This window comes from Poecilia mexicana, unplaced genomic scaffold, assembly GCF_051168715.1.
Source record: "Poecilia mexicana isolate PSO_F unplaced genomic scaffold, ASM5116871v1 scaffold_22, whole genome shotgun sequence".
In the NCBI taxonomy this organism is placed as follows: domain Eukaryota; kingdom Metazoa; phylum Chordata; class Actinopteri; order Cyprinodontiformes; family Poeciliidae; genus Poecilia; species Poecilia mexicana.
In genome coordinates this window covers 13,859,138-13,879,333 of record NW_028263391.1, presented here as the reverse complement: position 1 = coordinate 13,879,333, position 20,196 = coordinate 13,859,138, and the positions used below count along the sequence as shown (strand labels likewise).

Below are 20,196 nucleotides of genomic sequence, written 5' to 3'. Positions count from 1 at the left end.
AGAAATAAATAATGACTAGAGAGGCAGCATTCTGACTATTTTTGTTTGCTCTGCAGTGATTGTTAGATTAGTTCCTAAAAACATGCATATACATTATATTTATTTTCATTAAATGCGTTACAACTTAAAGTTCCTGCTTATTTTGGACTACAGTAAGTAGAGTACAGTAATGTCCTTACTTTAACATTCATGATTCCTTTGTTATATTAACAAGCCAACATATAGTCTGTGACATTCCTCAAATTTGCCACCGGCTATAACTAAGGCACCGGTAGTCTCATGCAAACAACAGTCAACATTTCATTAAATCTAATGAAGGAATTTTAAAGAGTGAAGTTACTTGATGCTCTATTTTCTCCCATCTACAACGTGTTGTTTTGCAGAAACCCACCAGTCGTTAATATGTATTTAAATGTGTCTGATGTCAAAGGGCATCCTGAGCTTGAAAAGCTAAAGGGGATCATTATTCATCCTTGAGGTCATCTTCTTTCAGATGACCCTACAGCTGAATCGTGGGCCCAGTCTGTGTGGCTTGTTTTATTCATGAAGCTCATTTTCTTTTCCATTCTGCATAAGTTTTCTGGCCAACACTGGTTAGCTCACTTAGGTGAGTTTGAACTCGCATGAAAAATGTTTTTTCAATTGGCATTTCAGCCCTGATAGCTTCTGCTGCATCCATAAGCCTGCTGGCCTCTCCACCTCCCATTAAGCGTAATGCAGGGTGGAAATGTCTCTCTTAACTCGCTGAGCACCTCTCAAATCCCTCAGAGACCAATAGTCGAAAATGACAGATCGGAGGGCGCCTCGGCATGGCATTTAAGGCTGCTAACGAGATAAAGCGGCCGAGCTTGGCACCTCTCACCCGCTCGCTACTCCTCTGTCCTGCTTACTGTCATCTGTGCGGCTAAAGAGCTTTAGTGGTGAAGCCCGTGAAGTGGGAGCCACAAGCCGACTTGGCTTCATCCCTCCATTGCCCCCTCCTCTTACAAATCTCCCTTCTCTCCTTCTCCTTGCTTTAATTCCTCCCACCACTGGCACATAATTAAAAAGTGCTGGGCTCAGTGCCCAAGTGGCTGAAGGCTATGAGTCACTCCCCAGGCTTGGAAGAATGAAGGATAAATCACCTGGGGGAGGAGGACTGGAACTTCTCTCCTCTTACACCTAGGTTCATTTGGGGGGGACCCTATTACCAGGCCCTCCAATTACCCTGTCCCACCGGCCTGAATTTATTTGTGCTTCTCCCCCACCACCATAAAATTATAACTTGCCGTAATAATTTCTTGCTTGATGCAGTCCAATCCAAGGTTAATAGCTGCCTAGCTGACTTTGAGGAGGCTGAAGGATGCCGGTGCTCCAGTGCTCTTGTCCTCCCCTCTTACTCCCCATCTACCTCCTCTTGTTTAGCCCGTAAAAGTAGCGCAGACATTGGGGAGTGGAAGTGCCTGCAAGGAGTTATTGTCCACTGCAACCCTATTAATGGTCCCCCAAAGTGTTGTAAGTGTCATTCTCATAGGCGAGACTGTCATTAAGTCTCTGATCAAACCTTGAGACCCTCACTGTTTTTACTGCATTTTGGGCCCTGAACCGTATACAATCTTGAGGGACCTCACAGAATAGATTTGCATCTAATGAAAACAGCTCAGTAAAGAAGAGTTCCCATTAACTGCTTATGAATAAAAGTTTAGTTTGTGGAGCTTGTGCAGCTAAACCCCTCAGGTCAAGGAAACTCTTGATCAAGGAGAGACCTCAGTTCATGTATACTGTTTTGGATTATTAGGTAGAAAATTATTAATTTGCAATTCTTCCAGTACTGCTTTTTTGATTTTTTTGATATACAGTTAGAGTGACTTAGGCATATAAACTAAAGCTGAAAAAAATTGCGTGTTAGAACTAAAGTAGTCCTGCATGCTAGCCACAATAGTCATATTTATATAATAAGAATAAAAAAAACTTGCTAGGATAGCGAGATGGGCAAAAAGAAGAAAGCACAATGTCACAACTAAATACGAGTAGAACTTCAGTAGAATCAAAAAAGTTGAGAATTTATAACAAAAACTTTGGAAAATCTCATTTTTTACAATCATTAGAACAAAATTAAAACATTGATCTAAGTATACTCTTGGTGCTTCCTTAGATTCTTAAGAGGCATAGTTGCAGTTAGAGGCTGGTGGTGATCAAACTGAGTGGTCTTGCTTTGATGCAATGCTCATGAAGATCTCTAAGAAACTGCTTTTGCTGTTCATCAACATCTGAACGGTTACCAGACCACATTCGAATATTTTTAAGTCCTCCATCCTACAGAGTGATGTTATTCACGAAGCATTTAAGACAGCTGCCAGTTACCCAGGAGTGGTATGATGTATTTTGGTTGTGTGTTTAATTGCATCGTCAGAGAAACTCTTAACAAAACCCAATAATTTGATCGTAGACTGTATAAGTCTCAGTTATTAGAAAGACTGAACAAATATGGCTTGTCTAGGACAGCCCAGTGTAAAATCAATATGACTGCTAAGCATGATGACAAAGGGCTGCTGACATGTCCTTGATATGTAGCCACAGCTTGCCGTCTCCGCGTTGAACATGAACTCGTCTGTATTTCCAGGCCAAAATCTACAACAAAATGGCTGAAAAAGAAAAGAATAGCGCAGCGAAGTGTATTTCCCCTTGATCATCTTTGATTGCGTATTGGCAAAGCTGAAAGATTTGAATTTATATTTTCCAATATTTTCAATAAATGCATCCAAACTAAGACTTTCCATGTCTTTGTCAACATCAACTAGGGCTGAATGAGATTGAAAACTCTTGCATGTTATTAGTAAACATAATAGTGACAATGTCAGTTGCAGACATGTTCCTATCTTCTTTTATCCTCTCTGTCTCATCTGTGCTTCCAACACTTTGTGACCTTTAGCGTTATGGGCAATGTAATTTCTGTCCAGGCTGAATATCTGCTTCCAAGAAACTCTGTCCAAATGGCTAAATATTAGATTAGCATGGAAAAGTAAAGTTCATAAGACTTGGCATATATTAGCTGACAATGTTTCACTCCAAATTGTTCTATACTGTGGTTAAAAAACAAATTCCAACACTGATACTGTGATGACGATTTATTCGAGAGATTTTATTCACCCTTCACATCAGCTGTACTTTTTTGAATTAATTAAAAATGAGATGTAGTATGGACATTGTATTGTAATTTTTATCTTAAAATGTAATGTTTTTCAGTGTTTTACTAGTTAAAATAACTTATTGAGATACTCGTCTTTCTTTAAATATTTTGTGGAATTGTCTTTGTGTTTGCAAAACAGGTACACGGCCTAAAGCTAATTCTGTATTGAGGGGGCCATGGCTTGGAAAAGTTTGCAGTCCACACTGAAATGATGTTGTGGGACTTTAAGATATTTTTGACAGGAACAAATCTCTGCAAACTTCAATGAACTGAAGCAACGCAGTACATAAAAGTGGACCAAAATTTCCTCTACAATGACGTTGGAGACTGAAAAAGTCACACCGAAAAGGATTACTTAAAAGTTATTGCTGCCAAAGGTTGTTCTACTAGCTACTGAGTCATTAGCTTTTCTCATGACTGGATGAGTTTATGGGAGTTCTTCCATGCAAGTAACATTGCAGGGCTCATAAAAGATGGAGTGAAGTGTCCCATTCAGAATGGCTTGATCTGTTAAACCCTCTGAAGTGGAGCTGAGTTTTATATTGGTCAAAGCTTTGGTGGAGAGGATTTTGTGGGATGTTTCAGGATGCTTCTCCAGGGTAATTATACAAGGAACATTCTAATCTCTCTCTCTTCAAGGAGAGATCTGAGGTCAGAAGTTCTTAATTAGGATGTTTACAGGAAGTTTGTAAAATGTTCTAATTATTTTGTCTGCTTTAGGTTTTGGAAATATATGTAAATATGTTGTTATGGTCAGAAGGGGGAAAAAAAACAGAAGTTCTCAAACTCAAACTACCCAGAAATTATTGTTACCAAGTTATTAAAACGTTAATACATTAAGACAATAGAGAAGCAACAAGTTATACGCTCCCAGATCTCCCTCTAAACCTGTGGGATTTTAGGAAACACTTTTTTATAGAAATATCTTGTCATTGTCTTAGCCATATTTGTTAAATAATGCAAGTAGTCTTTTAATGATAACAAATTAACTGGAAGATATTTGCATTCCTTTAAAATGTGTAATAGTTACACATCCTTTCTGATTTAAAAATTGACTCCAAAGATATTTGGTCAAACTTTTATATAAACTATTTGGTCCTCGTTTGGTTTTAGTGAAATCACACAGAAGTTGGTCTTTAAACACAGTTCATATCAATATCAAACTCAGTGGTTTGGTGCAGTTAGCTTGGTCACTTCTGTCCAACAGGCATTATGAACTGGATTCAATTATTTTATATTTAGATTTTAATTTCACTGTTTCATTGAATGTAACCTGCTTATGTGGTTTAATTATGTTGACATGATTTTGACTTATAGCATGTTTCTGTGCATAGCTGGAAATTAGTTGCATAAAGATGAGATGTTGTGAATTGTCCATATGTAAATATGCTGAATTGAACAGAATTTGGCATTGCAGTGAATCATGAAGCCAAAAATCATCATATCACTTGCCTTTAAGGACAGTAGTTAAGCAGAAAAATTGGGAAACAATACATTTTGAGAAATTTATCAAGTTTGATTAATTTGCAGCAGTTGTGTCAAGTGAGAAAAAATAACGTAATTTTGGTGATGTCATTAACTGACTTGGAGGGTCTTTTGAAGGAGAAGCTATCTTATATTGATGGAGTAGACGGTGATTTCAGAGACATTAAAAAAATAGTTTATCCTTTTAAATCAGAGATACTCATGCGATTGAAGAGTTTATGAAGAGCTTTAATATAAAAACTACTATTTGGATTTTCTGATGTTAGCAGAACAGCATGAGTACAAATACAATGCCACAGTTGCACACACCCAATAAAGAAGATGGTTTAGGAGGCGGGAACTGCATTCCAAGAAACGTGAAATGTTTGATCATTTATATCAAAACTTCAAAATTATCTTATTTTATCATATTTTCATGGTGTTACCAAGCAGCGTTACATTTATTAAACAGCACCTTAAAATACCAAGTTCAAATTTGCACTTTTTGTAAATCAAAAGATGAAAAGATATTAGATGACTTACTCAACCAATAATTAATCTATATTTGTTCAACTGAATGCTGTGGCTGTCAGTGTTTCACTGGTGCCAGTTTAGAAACTGCCCTCTTGGAGACCCTGAACCGGCTACAATACGCACAGTCGTGTTTTGTTGTTGCCTGCCTTTGCGCTTCTGAGTCAGGTTGGGAGTGTGGGCTCTGTGTCTGAAATGATAAAAGGAAATAACCATAAAATGGTTTTCTTAATGACATAAGTGACCAGATAAATACAAGCTTTGGTACAAAACGGAGCAAATTAGACGTATAAAATTATGGTGCCATTAAAGCTAAATCATCATCTGCTCTTGAGGTTTAATTACAATACATGTCCTAATCCAAGTGTACATTTAAAGACCTCATAGGGAAGTTGTTTTGAATTATAACAGCCCATTTAAATGACATATTATGGAATAAAACCAACAACTAATGAGTTTTTTTGCACATTTCTTTTTGGTGCACCTTGATTCTGTAACATCAAAAGCATGCATATTACTGTCTCAATCTTTTCTAAAATGTATAAGGGGGAAGAAAACTAATAAAGCGACATCCATTGCATAAAACAGGACATTTTTTAGAATTATAGAAGGTGAATGACATTTAGTGGGTTGTGTGTGAAGCCAATGTTTTTTGGTCACTCTGAGCCCATCTCTCACCTCTGCCTCTGCCTCTGTTTCAGATCCACATCATTGACTTTGATGATGAGAACAACATCATCAATAAGAATGTCCTCCTGCACCAAGCTGGAGAGATATGGCACATTGCTGCTAGTCCTGCTGATAAGGCTGTACTTTCCACCTGCTATAACAAAAGTGAGTTCTACAGTTTCAATCTGTTGCTTTTTGCTTCATCCATGCTCTTCGTATTGTGTTAATCTTATATTGCATGACCTCAGTTATCTGTAATGTGCATGTGTGTTGTAGCCAAGTTGCTCTTTCAGCTGTGTTAGGAGTCGAGCTAGCAACAACTCTACAATAAACGGGGCCTGTTCAAGAGCAGGAGATGTTCCATGACTGTAAACCTAAACTTTTTTCTTAAAGCTGCTGTTGCAATGTTTCTTGTCTTTCCATGTGTGGCATTTTGAAAACAACATGGATCTAAAAGTGACCCAGACCAAGGATATCTGATACTATTCCTTGTGTTTATACCTTAAGATTGCTTTTAAAATGACTGGGGACAATGTAAATGTTCATAATTAAATACGAGTTTTAAGACTGTCAATTCACAGCTTATTTAAGCAATTTTTACTTAATTCATTCAAGCAGAACAGTGGTACAAATGTAGTTTCCATCATCAGTAATTATAGTTTAAACATCATGATGACATGTATCCTTTTTTTTTTTTTTTTAAAGAGTAATGCCTAGCTAATATTTTTAGATTCAGAAAATAAATATGTCAATTACTGCCTTTTCAAGTCTAAACACAGAGTCTCTGTGCAAGCATCATACTGAAGACGACAGCCATGTCAAGCAGGGACATGGGGTAAAAGAAGGTGGGACACGGGGTGGGTACCTCTGGGAAGGAGAGTCGTCTTTCACTCTGTGTCAGCCGAGTTCGGCACGCTTCAGCTCACAGGGTGACAGCCGCTCTGGACAGCCAAACACGCGCTGCTGCACACACCACCCACTCACATAAAATTTATTTAATCATGAGCGCGCATACACATGAGCGTCACTGTACCATTTCCATACAGCCTTTCAGCGGCAACCAAAAACGTGTGAGCAGGCTTTTCTCTATAATGATTGCTTGGCCCATTACTCCAAAAGCAAGGTTGTCTAAAACCACTCAAGAGCATCAGCCACGTGTTTCTTTTTAATTTGACAAATAGGCTTAATGCCAGTGTTTTTTAGCCCAGAAGCCGCCTACACACTGTCAATATCTACACCAAAAAGAAATTAGGCTGGTTCGCTCTCTGTCTGTGCTTGTGATTGGTTTTTACACTCCAGCTTGAAACTTTTACTCCAATTACTACACCAGTTCTACATTTACTCTTCTGCTTCCAATTAGCAGCTCCAGCACTGGCAAGGATGTGCCAAAATAACTCATTTCAGATGTGTGATTAGCAGGAAAACATGTCCACATCACAGCATATTAGCAGCAGTCTGTCTCCCTTTCTGACCTTTTCATTCAGGTGTGTTTTTGTCACATGAGCTTTTATATCGGGTTCAGATCTGTGTCTCCGTGTTGTCTTCCTATAGCCAGTGACAGCAGGGTGGTGTCCTGTGCTGCAGTATGGCGGATGCCCTCCGACTGGGACTCGGGAAACCACGAGTCACCTGATGACTCTGCCCACAACCCTCAAACTCTGGAGCTGCTCTGTCATCTGGACGATAGTGCCCATAGAAATGCTGCCTGGTAGGTCTCACCTTGAAACAGAGAAAGTCCTTTAAATCAAATTCTTGTGATTGAAAGGTAAACTATATAGGCTCTCATTCATTACTTAATGGCTTTTTTTTTTAAATACTGTATGTCTTAGTATGTGCCAGTCTGGTAAGTATAATGTTATTTTGTACGTTTTTCAATTAAAGAAGTTTGTTGATCTTCAGTCAGTGCTTAACATCACTTGTTTTTATTATTGCGCCTAAAAAAAACTTTGTGGTAACAATCCAAAATGAGCAGAATATTGAAAGAGAACATCTTAAACATTTTTTCTTTGTAACTGTCTGTCTAGTGCCCATTTATATAATCACATATTCAGCTTTATGATGAACATTTGAACATATATTTTAAAGTTTCGTAAAGAGGATTTCCAAAATGCTTTTACCAATTTAAACATGTTTTTAAGTAACATAATAGCTACTTTCCTTTGCAGTTATACAATACAGTGACTATCTTACTCATTCTTTGCGTTTTTGGTGAAGTAACTAATAACTGTAACTAATTATTTTTTAAAGTAGCTTGCCCAACACTGAAGACAGATAGACTTTTTCCTATCAAGCACAAATATGTCCTTCTTAAACCTTTTTATATAGAAATAAATATATAAATATTACAAATCAATGTATTGAAATCATAGGACAAATATAGATTGTCAAATGTAAACTGATTGTAAAGATTATCTGTTTTTTTAAAGGTTTTTTTTTTTCTACCACAATTTGGCAGACATTCCTTAGTCTTTCTAAAAAGTGTACATTTCTAAAAAGTATTGGTGTCAATTATTGTTCTTTACTGTCAACAGAGCTAATTTATTCTTTTAGTTATGTAGTTAGAGAGTCATTCCTTCTCTTCAACACGGTTTGTCTTTTTTTTTCTTATATATTGCACATACAATTTACAACCAAAAGTCATGTAAAATTATGAAGCATTAGTGCTGAGTGCGTTGCAGCACCCCCTTGTGGATGACGGGTCATGGACATATTGGAAAATTTGCAAAACAAAAATCCACAAATAAAACTAAAAAAGCTTTCCCCTCAAACATGTGATCACTGCCTACAGTGAGTCAGATTGAAAAAGCTTTGGGTCCTTCTCTATATGTTTTTTTTTAACTAGCAAGTAAATATAAATATTAGAAATAAGTGTTAAATTTAGTCTGTTTTTCATCTACTTCAGAATTGGTTGGTTCTCATTGTGTCTGCCACAGTCTGATTCATAAAGAGAAATTGGCTCATTTCAACGCAATACCATCGGTCGAATAGTTTACTGCAGTGGAAAAAAAAAAAAAAAGTCAAATTACTCTGAACCAGCTTTTTGTTTGTTATAACGAAGCTCCAACTGTCTCACTCACTATAAAACATATACAATGCATTGCAGAGCCCTCTGCAGCAATGGTGCAACACATCCAGTACTGCTGTTATCAGATGCAGTGAAACTCGTGTATTATTCGTTGAAACACAATCCCGGAGGATATTTTCGAACTATGTCAATCTGTAAAGTATATAAATAGACTTATCCAATAGGCAAACACCGAGACAGCCTTGTTTTCATTGAGATTCGGGTTTGAGATGTCCTGCACCAAAGTTAAGTGTCACTGAATGTTGAGGAGCCAGATGTTATGCTCTTCTTCACTGTCGCAAAAAGAATTGTTTCACAACATTCATGTACACATCAGATATTTTTGTGCCTTCGATCTAAAGTTTCCTCCAAGGGAAGGGTGACTTTTCCAATGTCAAGGGTGTACCTTTCCAAATTTGGTCCCTATTAATCAAAGTCAGCATGGATGTGTCACCAATGTACTGGAAGAAATGGTCAATGTTTAACCTCTATGGCTGATGGCTCACACAGTAAAACAAGCTCATTGGTTTATTAGGAAAACATTCAACATTCTTAAATACATTTTTCTCATTTGCTGTTTGGGCATGAATGGTTCACAAGTCCATTTTTAACCACAATCTTCTCTTATTCTGTGAGTGTCAGTTATGTGTTGAGCTGTCCTCATTGAATAAATCTCAAAGCAAAGTCATCACTGAGCTCTAATCATAACTAATGTGCAGGAAGCAGCTGACCCCCGTTCGTTGGATGGAACAGAGCTTCTGAGCAGGAGCAAAATGATGGTTAACTGCATCAAGTGCAGAAACATATTAGACATAAAGATGATTCCTTGACTCAAGTAATGACAAAACTATTGAGCATAAATCATTTGAGTGTGTATTTTTTGCTTTTTAACATATTTTTTTTATATTACTCTTAAGTCCTAGATCAAACTTGTTTCAAAATCCAGAGGCCAAAGGTGTTTCCAACAAAGACATTGTCTCTTTGCAGTTTGAGTTCATGTTAGAATAAATATGTTTTCTTAGTTTGTTCACTTTGAGCTCGTAGGCCCATGCTTGCAGCGTAATTAATCTTTGTTCCAAAATGGATCACTCCACTTCTTTTTTGTCACTAATAATTTTCTACACATCTATTTGAAATTTTACCACTAAAAAGTTATCTTCTATCAAGAAATCAATCCATTTGGCAATCATCTGGACGTATTTTTCTGCTGTTATTACATCATATACAATGTGGAAGTTCATGTCTGATTCTGAAGGAGGGACTTTAAGAAAGGTGTCTTTTTAAAATAAAAAAAACCCACATAAACAAAGAAAAGGCCAATTTTGACATATTTATGTTTTAAACCTTTTAGATTTTTAGGCTCTAAAATATGACATTTGGCTTTTAAGTTTAGAAGAACTTAGAAGACAGATTGACAAGCCTTTAGTTCCTCAGAAAGTGAACCAGCCACATACTCCGTTATACTCTGAAATGCATCTCGTCTTCATCTCGGGTGCTTTTGTGCGCGCGTGTTATTATTTTTCTCTGGATCTGACTATTGACTGGCCCACATCTTGGATTTTAGTCACGGCTCGATCTTTTTGTCTTACAGTCAGAGCTGTTCGCCATAACTCACTGCCTATGAGAATGAAAATCGATGGTCATTCCGCTTTTTACTCCGCCGTTCATCGTCTGCCTCATGATTGCTATCATTTTTAGACGCGCCAATCAGTTGGCGTACTGTAGCAGGTGTCTGTGAGGTAGAGATAAAGATTGGGAGGGAGGGAGGAAAAGCCAAGAGAAAAATGCAGAGATGTTAAATGTTTTTGCTTTTTGCTTGTTTTGTTGAGCTTGTTTCGTTATCATTCCCTCTAAAGTTCTATTTCAGGGTAAAGACTTTTGTTTTTTTTAGGGTTAAAATTAAAGTTACAAATATTTAACTTTTGCTAGGGATCAAAAAAGTTAATTATCTGTGTGTATATGTGTGAGAGACCAGGTCAGACGATGCTGTGGGGGTAAAGATTGATGGTTGTGGGCACCACTGTCTCAGCGCCCTGAGAGCTATAACCCTCACAAGGGCATCACACTGTGCACATGCGGTCTATACGTGTGTGTTTCTGTTTTGTTGGGCTGTGAATTGGATGCTGTGAAGCCTGCACCCTATGCTGTGCACTATTGGCTTCCCTAGACGGATGGCTCTGGTGTGCCGCCCGCCTCCTCCATTTCTCTACAACATGCACACATCCTCTCTTGTTCTGATAATACTGGCAGCTTGCACCAATCTGTGCATGCTTGTGTGTGTGAAAAGACAAAGAGTTTGTGTTTTAGGGGTTTTTGTTTTTACTTTATTTTTGCGTGCGTGTTTGTCCACCTGCTCCATGTGTGCTTGCATCCACTGTAGCGTGTCTGCCTGTTTAGCTCACGCGTGCTGTCCCTTCACTCCCGCTAACAATAACCCTTTCTCCTTCCTCAAAAAATCCCCTCATTGTTTGGGCGGGCAAACATTTGAGCCTGTGCTCCGTTGTGAAGCGTGCACTGAATAAAAATGCAGGCAAAATTTTTGTGTGTGTGTTTATGCGTTCTCCATGGCGATTTTTGCCCTCTTATTCCTCCTTGTGCACTTAGTTTCGATTGGGAGCCTTGCCAGTTGACCAAATTGATTCATGTGGAGCCATTTGAGCCAATCGGCACGCTAGGAGGGAATGGCAGAGCGCAAAAAAAAAAAAAAAAAAAATTCTAAAGATGGAAGAAGATGGCTATGGTACAACTGTGTGTTTGATCGTAGAAACATGTTCTCGTTTTTGAGCAAAAGTTATTTCTCTTTAATAGTACCTGTCTTGGAATTCTTTTACTTTTTTTGCAAAAAGATCACAAGTTTTGGTCTGTTTTTATTCCTTGTCATGCAAAAGAGTGTATTGCATAAAGTAGGATGCATTATTGTGTTAACAAAACCAGATTTTTCTTAGCAATATCAAATTAGTGCTGCTGTTTAGAGAACATGTTGTTTTAACCAGGTTATTTACAACATATTCATCTTGTCTTCATTTTTTTTTAAATCCTACTATTTTTTGACTTATCTTGAACTTTGTAAACGACTAAAGTTAAATTGGGACAAATACTATTTTACTTTTCCACTAAGCTTTATAGTTTTGTAAGAAGCTCTGAGAGCCAGTTGAAGTTTTAGAGCAGTGTATGGTGTCAGCATCTGCTACCTTGAGACTATGTCCAATTGTCTAAATATTACATTAACGTGAAAAATTAAAGTTTATCACACTCGGAATATATTGACCAACAAGTTTTTCCGTCTAAATAGTTCTTTGCGATATGAATATAACACACATTGTTATGACAATGACGACACTTTTGCGATATATTGTGCAGCCCTAGTATTTGGTGCTTTTAAGACCACATCTTTTCCATAATTAATACCCAGGCATGTTTAAAGAATGCAGTCTAAAATCATATCTTGCATGCGTTTTAATGACATGACTCACAAAGATGAGGCTAAAACTACTGAATTCTGAGGCTGTTGAGGTTATTGGACTCCTTATTATGAGTTTTCATGTAAAATAGGGCAAAACTCACTAACTCCTCAATCTTTTGATTTCCTGTTATACTTGATGCCAGAAAAATGTTTTGTTTTGTACAGTTGGAGAAGTGTTGCATGTAGATGATTGCTCTGATTTAGTAGACATACACCTGTAACCCTATAATATTAAGTGTGCAATTGCTTAATATACGTTTTTGAGACTTCTGTTTATTTTACAAAGATTGTGTTTTCTTTAAACCTTACTAGCAAATTATATAGCCTTGTCCCCTCTGGTGAAGGTCCCAAATATCACAGGTGAAACAGTCCAGTTTTAATCAAAGTCTGTGTGTGCCTTTTAAGAAGCCTCCAAACTTTTGTTGTTGTTGTTTTTTTTGTTTGTTTTTTTTTTTTCATTGAGTAAATTTAAGAATTTTCTTTTTTTAATTTCTCTATAAATTTATCTGGCTGCAAGGTTCAAAAGCTGGCCACGTCGGGTTCATTGAAGTGGAAATATATATTTTTTCACCAGTTCTTAAAGAGTTTAAATCGGTTTAAAGTATAGTTTCCTGACCATTATTTTTTGAATAACACTTTTAAGGGAATCTTTTTCAGAGCTAACATTGTTTGATAATTTACTTTATTGCAAAGAGAAGTTTTTTAATAAGACAAAAAAAAAAAAAAAGACAAAAAGACTGATTGTGTTTTCCATGTAAGGAGACTACTCTGTTGGATAAAAATAATCTCCTGCATCTGTTCTCACTGCAGTAGAGTAGAGGAAGGATCGTCTGTACTTTACAGTCCACCATGATGAGCATGTTGTGGAGTGTTTTTTGCTTTTGCACACGCTCTTGAAGTTCCAGAGTTCAGAGTCACCAACTCTATTAATTTGTTTACCTCATTTGTAACATTGGTTTTGCATAGAAAATACATTAAGTGCACAATTATTAGCCAAGTGTTTTTTTTTTTGTTGTTGTTGTTGTTTTTTTGTTTTTTTTTTAGGATTATTTTTATCAATCACCAACTAAAGTGTTCTTGGTTAATCCAAAATGCTAATAAACCTCAAACATTAATGTAAAGTAAAGAAAGTAAAAAGTGACGTTTGTGCTTTTTTTGGAGAATATCTATAGACACACAATTATTGGGCAAAATCATTATAGAACTAAATGGAAAAACACACGCTTGTGCATCTTACTCCAATATTTTCATCTGTTTAAGTGAGAATTATAAACAAACAACTCAAACCTTTCCAAAAAATATTTCTGATCAAAATCAATGACCAGTAAATCCATCCTCCTTTTCAATAACAGTGATAAGCCGTCTGTTCATGGATTCTGCCAGTTTCTTGATCTGTTGACGATCAGCTTTTTGTGCAGCAGCAACCACAGCCTCCCAGACACTGTTAAGAAAGGTATACTGTTTTCCTCCACCATATCTCCCATTTAAGAACTGCCCTCAATTTCTCAACTGGGTTCAGGTCAGATGAGGAAGGAGGCCATGTCATATGTTTTTCCATCTTTAACGCATTCACTGGCTACGCAGCCACTTGGATGGATGTGATGGAGCATTGTCCTGCAAAAGAATCACTTTCCTTTAGAAAGATGCAGACTTCTTCCTGCACCACTGCTTGAAGAAAGTGTCTTCTAAAAACTGGCAGTAGGTGTGGAAGTTGACTTTGAGCCCATCTCCAACACAGAACGATCCAACCATCTCATCTTGAATAATACCATCCTGTACTAGTGCCCCATCTTACTGGCGTCTGACATGAAGTGGAGCTTTGTGCTACTGATCCAGCGATGGGCCCATCCACCTGGTCCGTCAAGAGTTACTCTCATCAATCCACAAAACCCGTGAAAAACCTGTCTTCACATATTTCTTGTGTGTGTCAGTGTGCCTTGCTTAGCGGTGGTCGGGTTTCAGCTTTCCTTGCCTTTGCCATTTCTCTGAGTTCAGAGCATCTTCTTGTTATATGTACTGCAGATATGTTGTAGTTGGCAGAATTGGACTATTATGGGTTCCTGATAGCTCTTCTGACATTTGGTAAATTTAAAAAAAAATTATTTTCAGACTCGATTAAACCTTTGTTTAGTCCTATTTTGCCTTAAGGAAAGAATCTGCTTAATAATTATGAACACCTTGATATAAGGTGTTGACCTCCTTAGGCAACACTGGAATTGTCTCTGAGTAAATTATCATCCAAGCTCTGTTAATAGGAGCCATAACTGTTTAAATAAGCTAAATAATTTATTTCATAAAGTATAAAATTCTTGCAATAATTCTGACTTTTCCACCATACAAAGAGCTCAATAGTGCTGCTAAAATTTCCATCCTTCAGTGTTCCTGAATGGGCTTTTACATTGACACAATGAGCTCGTTTTTGTGTTTGGATTTAACCTTCTCATCTCACTTCTCATGAGATAGAAAATGTTCTGTCTGATAACCTTCAAACTCTGCTACAATAATGCAATTTCATATTTCAGGAACTTAATTCACAAAATCTTGAGAAAGGCAAATTAAGAAAATAAGAGTCACACATAGTAGTTTTCATGAATTTCATCTACATACTTGCAAAAGGTGTCACTTAGTTTGGCACTTTTTTACTTGGTATGCCTGTGAAATCCTGTCCAGAAGGAGGAGGGCCACACCCGATGTGTTTATCTTGTACATACTGGGATTTAACTTGTATACATGCAAAGCACAGCATAACAGGAGAACAATCTGTAGAGCAAGAGACGTATAGAAAGACAAAGAGAGAGAGAAAACTGCATCCCTTCCCTCGACTTAGATGTATGGGGCTGTGAAACCCCCACAGCTCTCCTTGACAGTATTTACATACTGCTTCAGATGCTAGCTTGTTGCAAAACTCAAGGTCAAATGCATGTAACTTACAGTGTTTAATAAGAAAGAAAGCCGATATTAGACACCGCTCAGTAACTGTCTCCGACTCTCTGCTGTTGCATAAGATAATTGATACTTTGGGGAAAAATGTGAAGTGCAAATCCCAAAGTGGTGAGTATGTTTTAATTGGCCCTATGGTGTCCTGATGAATGTGTGTTTTTGCATCAGTGTCAGGGAGAAGGTAGCAATCTGTTGTCTTTTTTTAAGGTTTCTGTGTTAGCAGTTGTTTGCACTTAGGCTCATTCCTCACGTGTTTGGCACCTGCTGTTCAATTTTTAAGATGGGGCTGTAGGTGTTGGGTTTGTGCTATTCTTGGTCCAATGTTCACCTTCAGTGAGTTATATAGTAAGAACCCATTTTACAAACCTCATAAATTTCTATGTACTTATTTCCAGTCATATATATAAACAACCCATATCTGCCTGTTTGGATTTTTTTTAGACGTCCACAAAGTGGTGCACCACTATAATGTGTAATGGAAAGAAACCAAGTTTTCTTTCTTTTTTTTTCTTTTTTTTTCAAATAAAACCATAAACAGTCTGAGTGTCACTGAAACTTGTAAATCTATCTGTGAGTAATTTATTCTCAGTATAGATGGATTTGTTCTTTAAACATAATGAAAAAACAACTATATTAATGACTTTATTTTAACAATGAGTCTCTGTGTCCATCTTTTATCCAGCCTGTTTCCCAAACAAACCTCTTCTTTGAAATTGGCAGGTCTGACCCCAACAGTTTGCTTCAGGTTAAGTTCTGGCTCCTGAAATCCTAGTTTTAAAACTAATATTAACCACTGGTTTTTGCTACTAAAATATTTTTGTGGTTGACTCTAGGCATAAATATTCCTTTGTCTTCTGAAAATGAATTAAAGTAAATGTGATACAGCCCTAAAGGCGAATAAGTTTGCATGCTGGGTGTGTTTACGTCTGTGTTTTTGCATCCAGAGTCCATGACTGTTTGCTCCTCAGGAGGGCAGTAAAAGCCGTCCCTCAGCAGCCTTAGATTTACAGCCCTAATAAACACAGCTCCGTTGCCCCTCCTCTACTTCTCCCAATCCCTCCAGCGCTCTGCTTCGCCTCTTCTAATGGCGCTATCTATATTTGAAACTTGGACTCAGTCCAACAGCAAACTCTAACTTGGTCATTTGTTTTATCTCTCTCAAACACTCTCATCGTCTCTCAGACATAAGCATTGTTGTGGCTTCTCCAGGTTGACAAATGAGTTCAAGAAAATGAAGTGTCTAATTGATGAACTTCCTAAATAATGGGCATCATTTACTAAGCGTCTTGCGACTCTGGTTTTATAGCTGTGTCAGAATTAGACGACCAAACCTACAAGTAATCCAAATTTACACTGCATTCAGTCCGGATTAAAACATAATTATCTTTTAAGATAAAAATTATAACATTTAATCAACACTGAAAATGGGAGCATTTTTATGACCATAGTTATATTTGGCTCGTTTGAAGGTCGCTGACTTTATCTTGCATGGCAAGACTGGGAGTTAAAGAACTGCTTTGTCTGTTGGGTTCTTCTGTCTTGTCACTGTTTCCATCTTTATTTAGCTATGTGAACTAAGAGAAATGATGAAAAGTACAGATGTGATCCGGTATCCAACAAGGGAGCAATGAAAAACTCAGCAAGTGGCCCTGTGCTCATAATATATGCTTTAAGTAGAGCACAGTGAGGACTTGCAGCTCCACGAGGCATGCAATAAAGAATCAATACTCTGCAGACGGTTGTATGCAGGGAGCGATCAAAGCAAAGTATGCAGTAAAAGCTATTTTTTTAGCGACGGTGAAGCAACCATGTGTCCCACTCTTGTGGCATTAGATTGACAGAATTGGGCTGCAGGATTTGCCAATGAGTACTCTCTCATTTATACAAGGCTGTCACTTTTATTGGCAATTAATTTACTTCCAAAAGTATAATCAGAGAAGACTGCAGCAGGTGAGATGCATAACAGCCAGCAACACAAATCTGATCTGGACTGTTACACTTGGAACATGGGTAAAATATACATAGGCTCCAGGTCAGTCAGCCCCATTCCCCTTTCACTAATTTGAACTTCCATTTTAGGCTTTGCTGTGGGAAAGAAACCGTAGCCCTGCAGTGAACAATGAGGAGGGTGGAAGCAGCACATACATGGGTTTGATTGAGACCACTAAGACCCTCCTCCTGGCTCCAATTGGTTGTTTCTGTGACCAAGTGGTATATATTTGTACACATGGCAGTAAGACCACAGGAAGAAGGCAGGGGAAATATTTTTTTTCTCATATTATACCTTCGTATTATAGTGCTGCAATATATCAACAAATATATAAAACATACATTTTTATAAAAGCTACCTATTGTGGCATTTAACCGTGGGAGAGTGTGGGCGCCGTCCATTCCCCTGCACATGACTAGACTTGTGTGCTAGTCATGCATCTCTGAATTTTTGTAACTCACCATGGATTATGCACATCATCTTTCACTCAAGATGGACGGTTTTGAAGGATCACCTCTGCCTGGTGCAACTCCCTACAGCTTTGTGGCATCTGTTGCAGATGTCAGAAGTTCTGCACTTGGCACTGCCTCCCGTTCAGCCTGCTACACTTTTGATTTCTGATGGCTTAGTCCAGCACCTGCCTTGATGGCTGCAGCTACATGTTCATTTTTATGTGGTACATAGTGTTCACATTTGTAAAATTCACAAGATTTTTCGTTAACGGTGACCAATCACTGCAATGGTCTTTCAGAAGTAGAATCCATTTTTATTTTGTCCGTCCATAAAAATTTCACTAGAATAGCATGCAATTGCATGCAGTCAAAATGGTCTCTAATTGTGACCAAAATAGGTAGAAATTATCCTATGTCATTTGTCCCTTTCACAATAAACATGACTTCCATTTTTCTAGGAAAATTTACAGTTTTAGGAAAACCCCCAGCGTCCTTGCCCACAATGGATTAGTTTGTCTAAATAGAGAGACTCAGCGCATTTCATCAGGAGGAGATGATCTCACCATAACAAAATTGTTTGAAATATTCTAAGTAATTAAAGTCTGGCCTCTGAAATTTGGGGCATTTTTCTCATCATTTCCCTCACATGCTTGTAACACTTTGGGGTCATTGTATCCCATTCACTAATGAGTCTGTTAGCATAACTTCTTTGATCACTCTGTGGTAAACAGTTGTTTGCTGACAACATGCTAGCTAATCTTAAAACGGCAAGATAACATCAAGTAACCGTAGCAACCGGTGATGGTTTAAAGTCAGTTTGCATGCGGACCCTTCATGTTTACATATAATTATTCTATTCTTCTATAGTTAGTGCTTAAGTATTTTCAATAATGTCTTCCAGTATCATATAATTATTTTGTTATTTTTAAATTTCTTGTCAACTTTTATTATTTTTTTTACACAAAAACACATCGGGCTGTTGCCCTAGTACCATTTTTGAATGACATTGCATTACACTTTTTTTTTTTAGATTTTCTGTGAACTGATGAGATACTACCCATTTGTTACCCATTTGAGGTAACAAATAAGGCACCTCAACTGGGATTTTAAGGGTTTTTTCATGATCTACCTGAAACATAATTTACAGCTAATAAAAGAGACAAACTTTACTGAAAACTCCTTTTTTATGCTGTTGCTATGTTTTCATTAGTGCTAAAACTGTTGACCTCCAGTTGCAAATGTTAATTAAAAGCAGACTATTTATGGTTTATTTTGAATGGTTCTATTGTGTAATTTAGAAATTTCTGAAGTGCTAATAATAAGGTGCATTCAGTAGACCACTGCGTGGGTAGTGGGCCATTACCTTAATGTACTAGATCACATCTTTCTGTTACACTGTGTGGATTACATGTAAATATAACCAAACTCTGTGCTCTTATTGACCATGACTCAGGTCTTCTGAGTGTTTATAAGCTGCATGTGTGTCCTTCTGCATTTACAGCGTGTTGTGGGAGCCCATGGGCGATGGCAAGCGTGTGATTTCATTGGCTGATAACCATGCGCTGCTCTGGGACCTCCAGGAGAGCTCCACACAAGCCACGGTATGAGACGCACACACACTGAAAATCACATTCACACACACACTTATTATTTGAGAACCAAGTTTTTATTTTTATTTTTTTCATCGTTTTAACTGAAACATATTTTCACTGACAAAACAGCTGCTTACACTATTCACACATGTTCATATAAAGTATTTGCAAAGATCTACGTTAGAGCTCCTGTAACAGCCTCACTTCTGCCCCATGCTGATTGTAAGACTCTTGTGTCAGAACTGAGAAATCAGTCCATCTCTGCATTATTCGCCTGCAGCGTGGTTCGTTTCATTCTACAATGTTTTATTTCTCATTTAAAACATACAGAAACTTCTTGTGATATTTTTATAAGAATTATGTGCTGTCCAGATATGCAAGATCTGGACTTGCATATAAGTCCAGATCTTATATGCAAGATCTGGACTTGCATATAATGTGGGGAAATCATGCTGTGCAGCAGAAATAATTGTCCTCGTAAGACATGGGGATGAGCAGGACACAGTCATGTGGCTTGAACAAAACGAGTTATGAACTTTGCCTCTCCCTGTGCACAGCTGTATTCATGTTGTGTTTAAAATGTGTGAGAAGAAAGAACCTTACGAAAAGAACATAATTCAAATTGTATGGTGATAAAAGGGTGTTCATGAATGAAACTAATCTTAATGGACCTGAAGCCAGAGTGTACCGCAGCATCTCTAAATTGAAGTCACTCTAGTTTCACATGTTAGAACCTCACAGAGGTTTTGGGATTTTTATAAAATTTTGACAGAGTGCTTTGTTGAAATATCTTTTACTACAATGAAAGCTGCAAGTCCTTGCAAGTGCTTGGCCAGTTTAGAAACTAAAATATTCAATCTTT

At 37.5% G+C, this 20,196-nt stretch overlaps 1 protein-coding gene across 1 annotated transcript in view; it reads left to right on the top strand.

Moving 5' to 3' along the window:
* The window catches only part of eipr1 (EARP complex and GARP complex interacting protein 1), a 49,766-nt gene that overhangs the window by 2,720 nt on the left and 26,850 nt on the right, over positions 1–20,196 (top strand). The window contains exons 3-5 of the mRNA XM_014987437.2: positions 5,866–5,998; positions 7,385–7,541; positions 19,244–19,343. Of these exons, the coding sequence (XP_014842923.1) occupies positions 5,866–5,998; positions 7,385–7,541; positions 19,244–19,343 (390 nt within the window). The remainder of the gene's footprint in view (positions 1–5,865; positions 5,999–7,384; positions 7,542–19,243; positions 19,344–20,196) is intronic.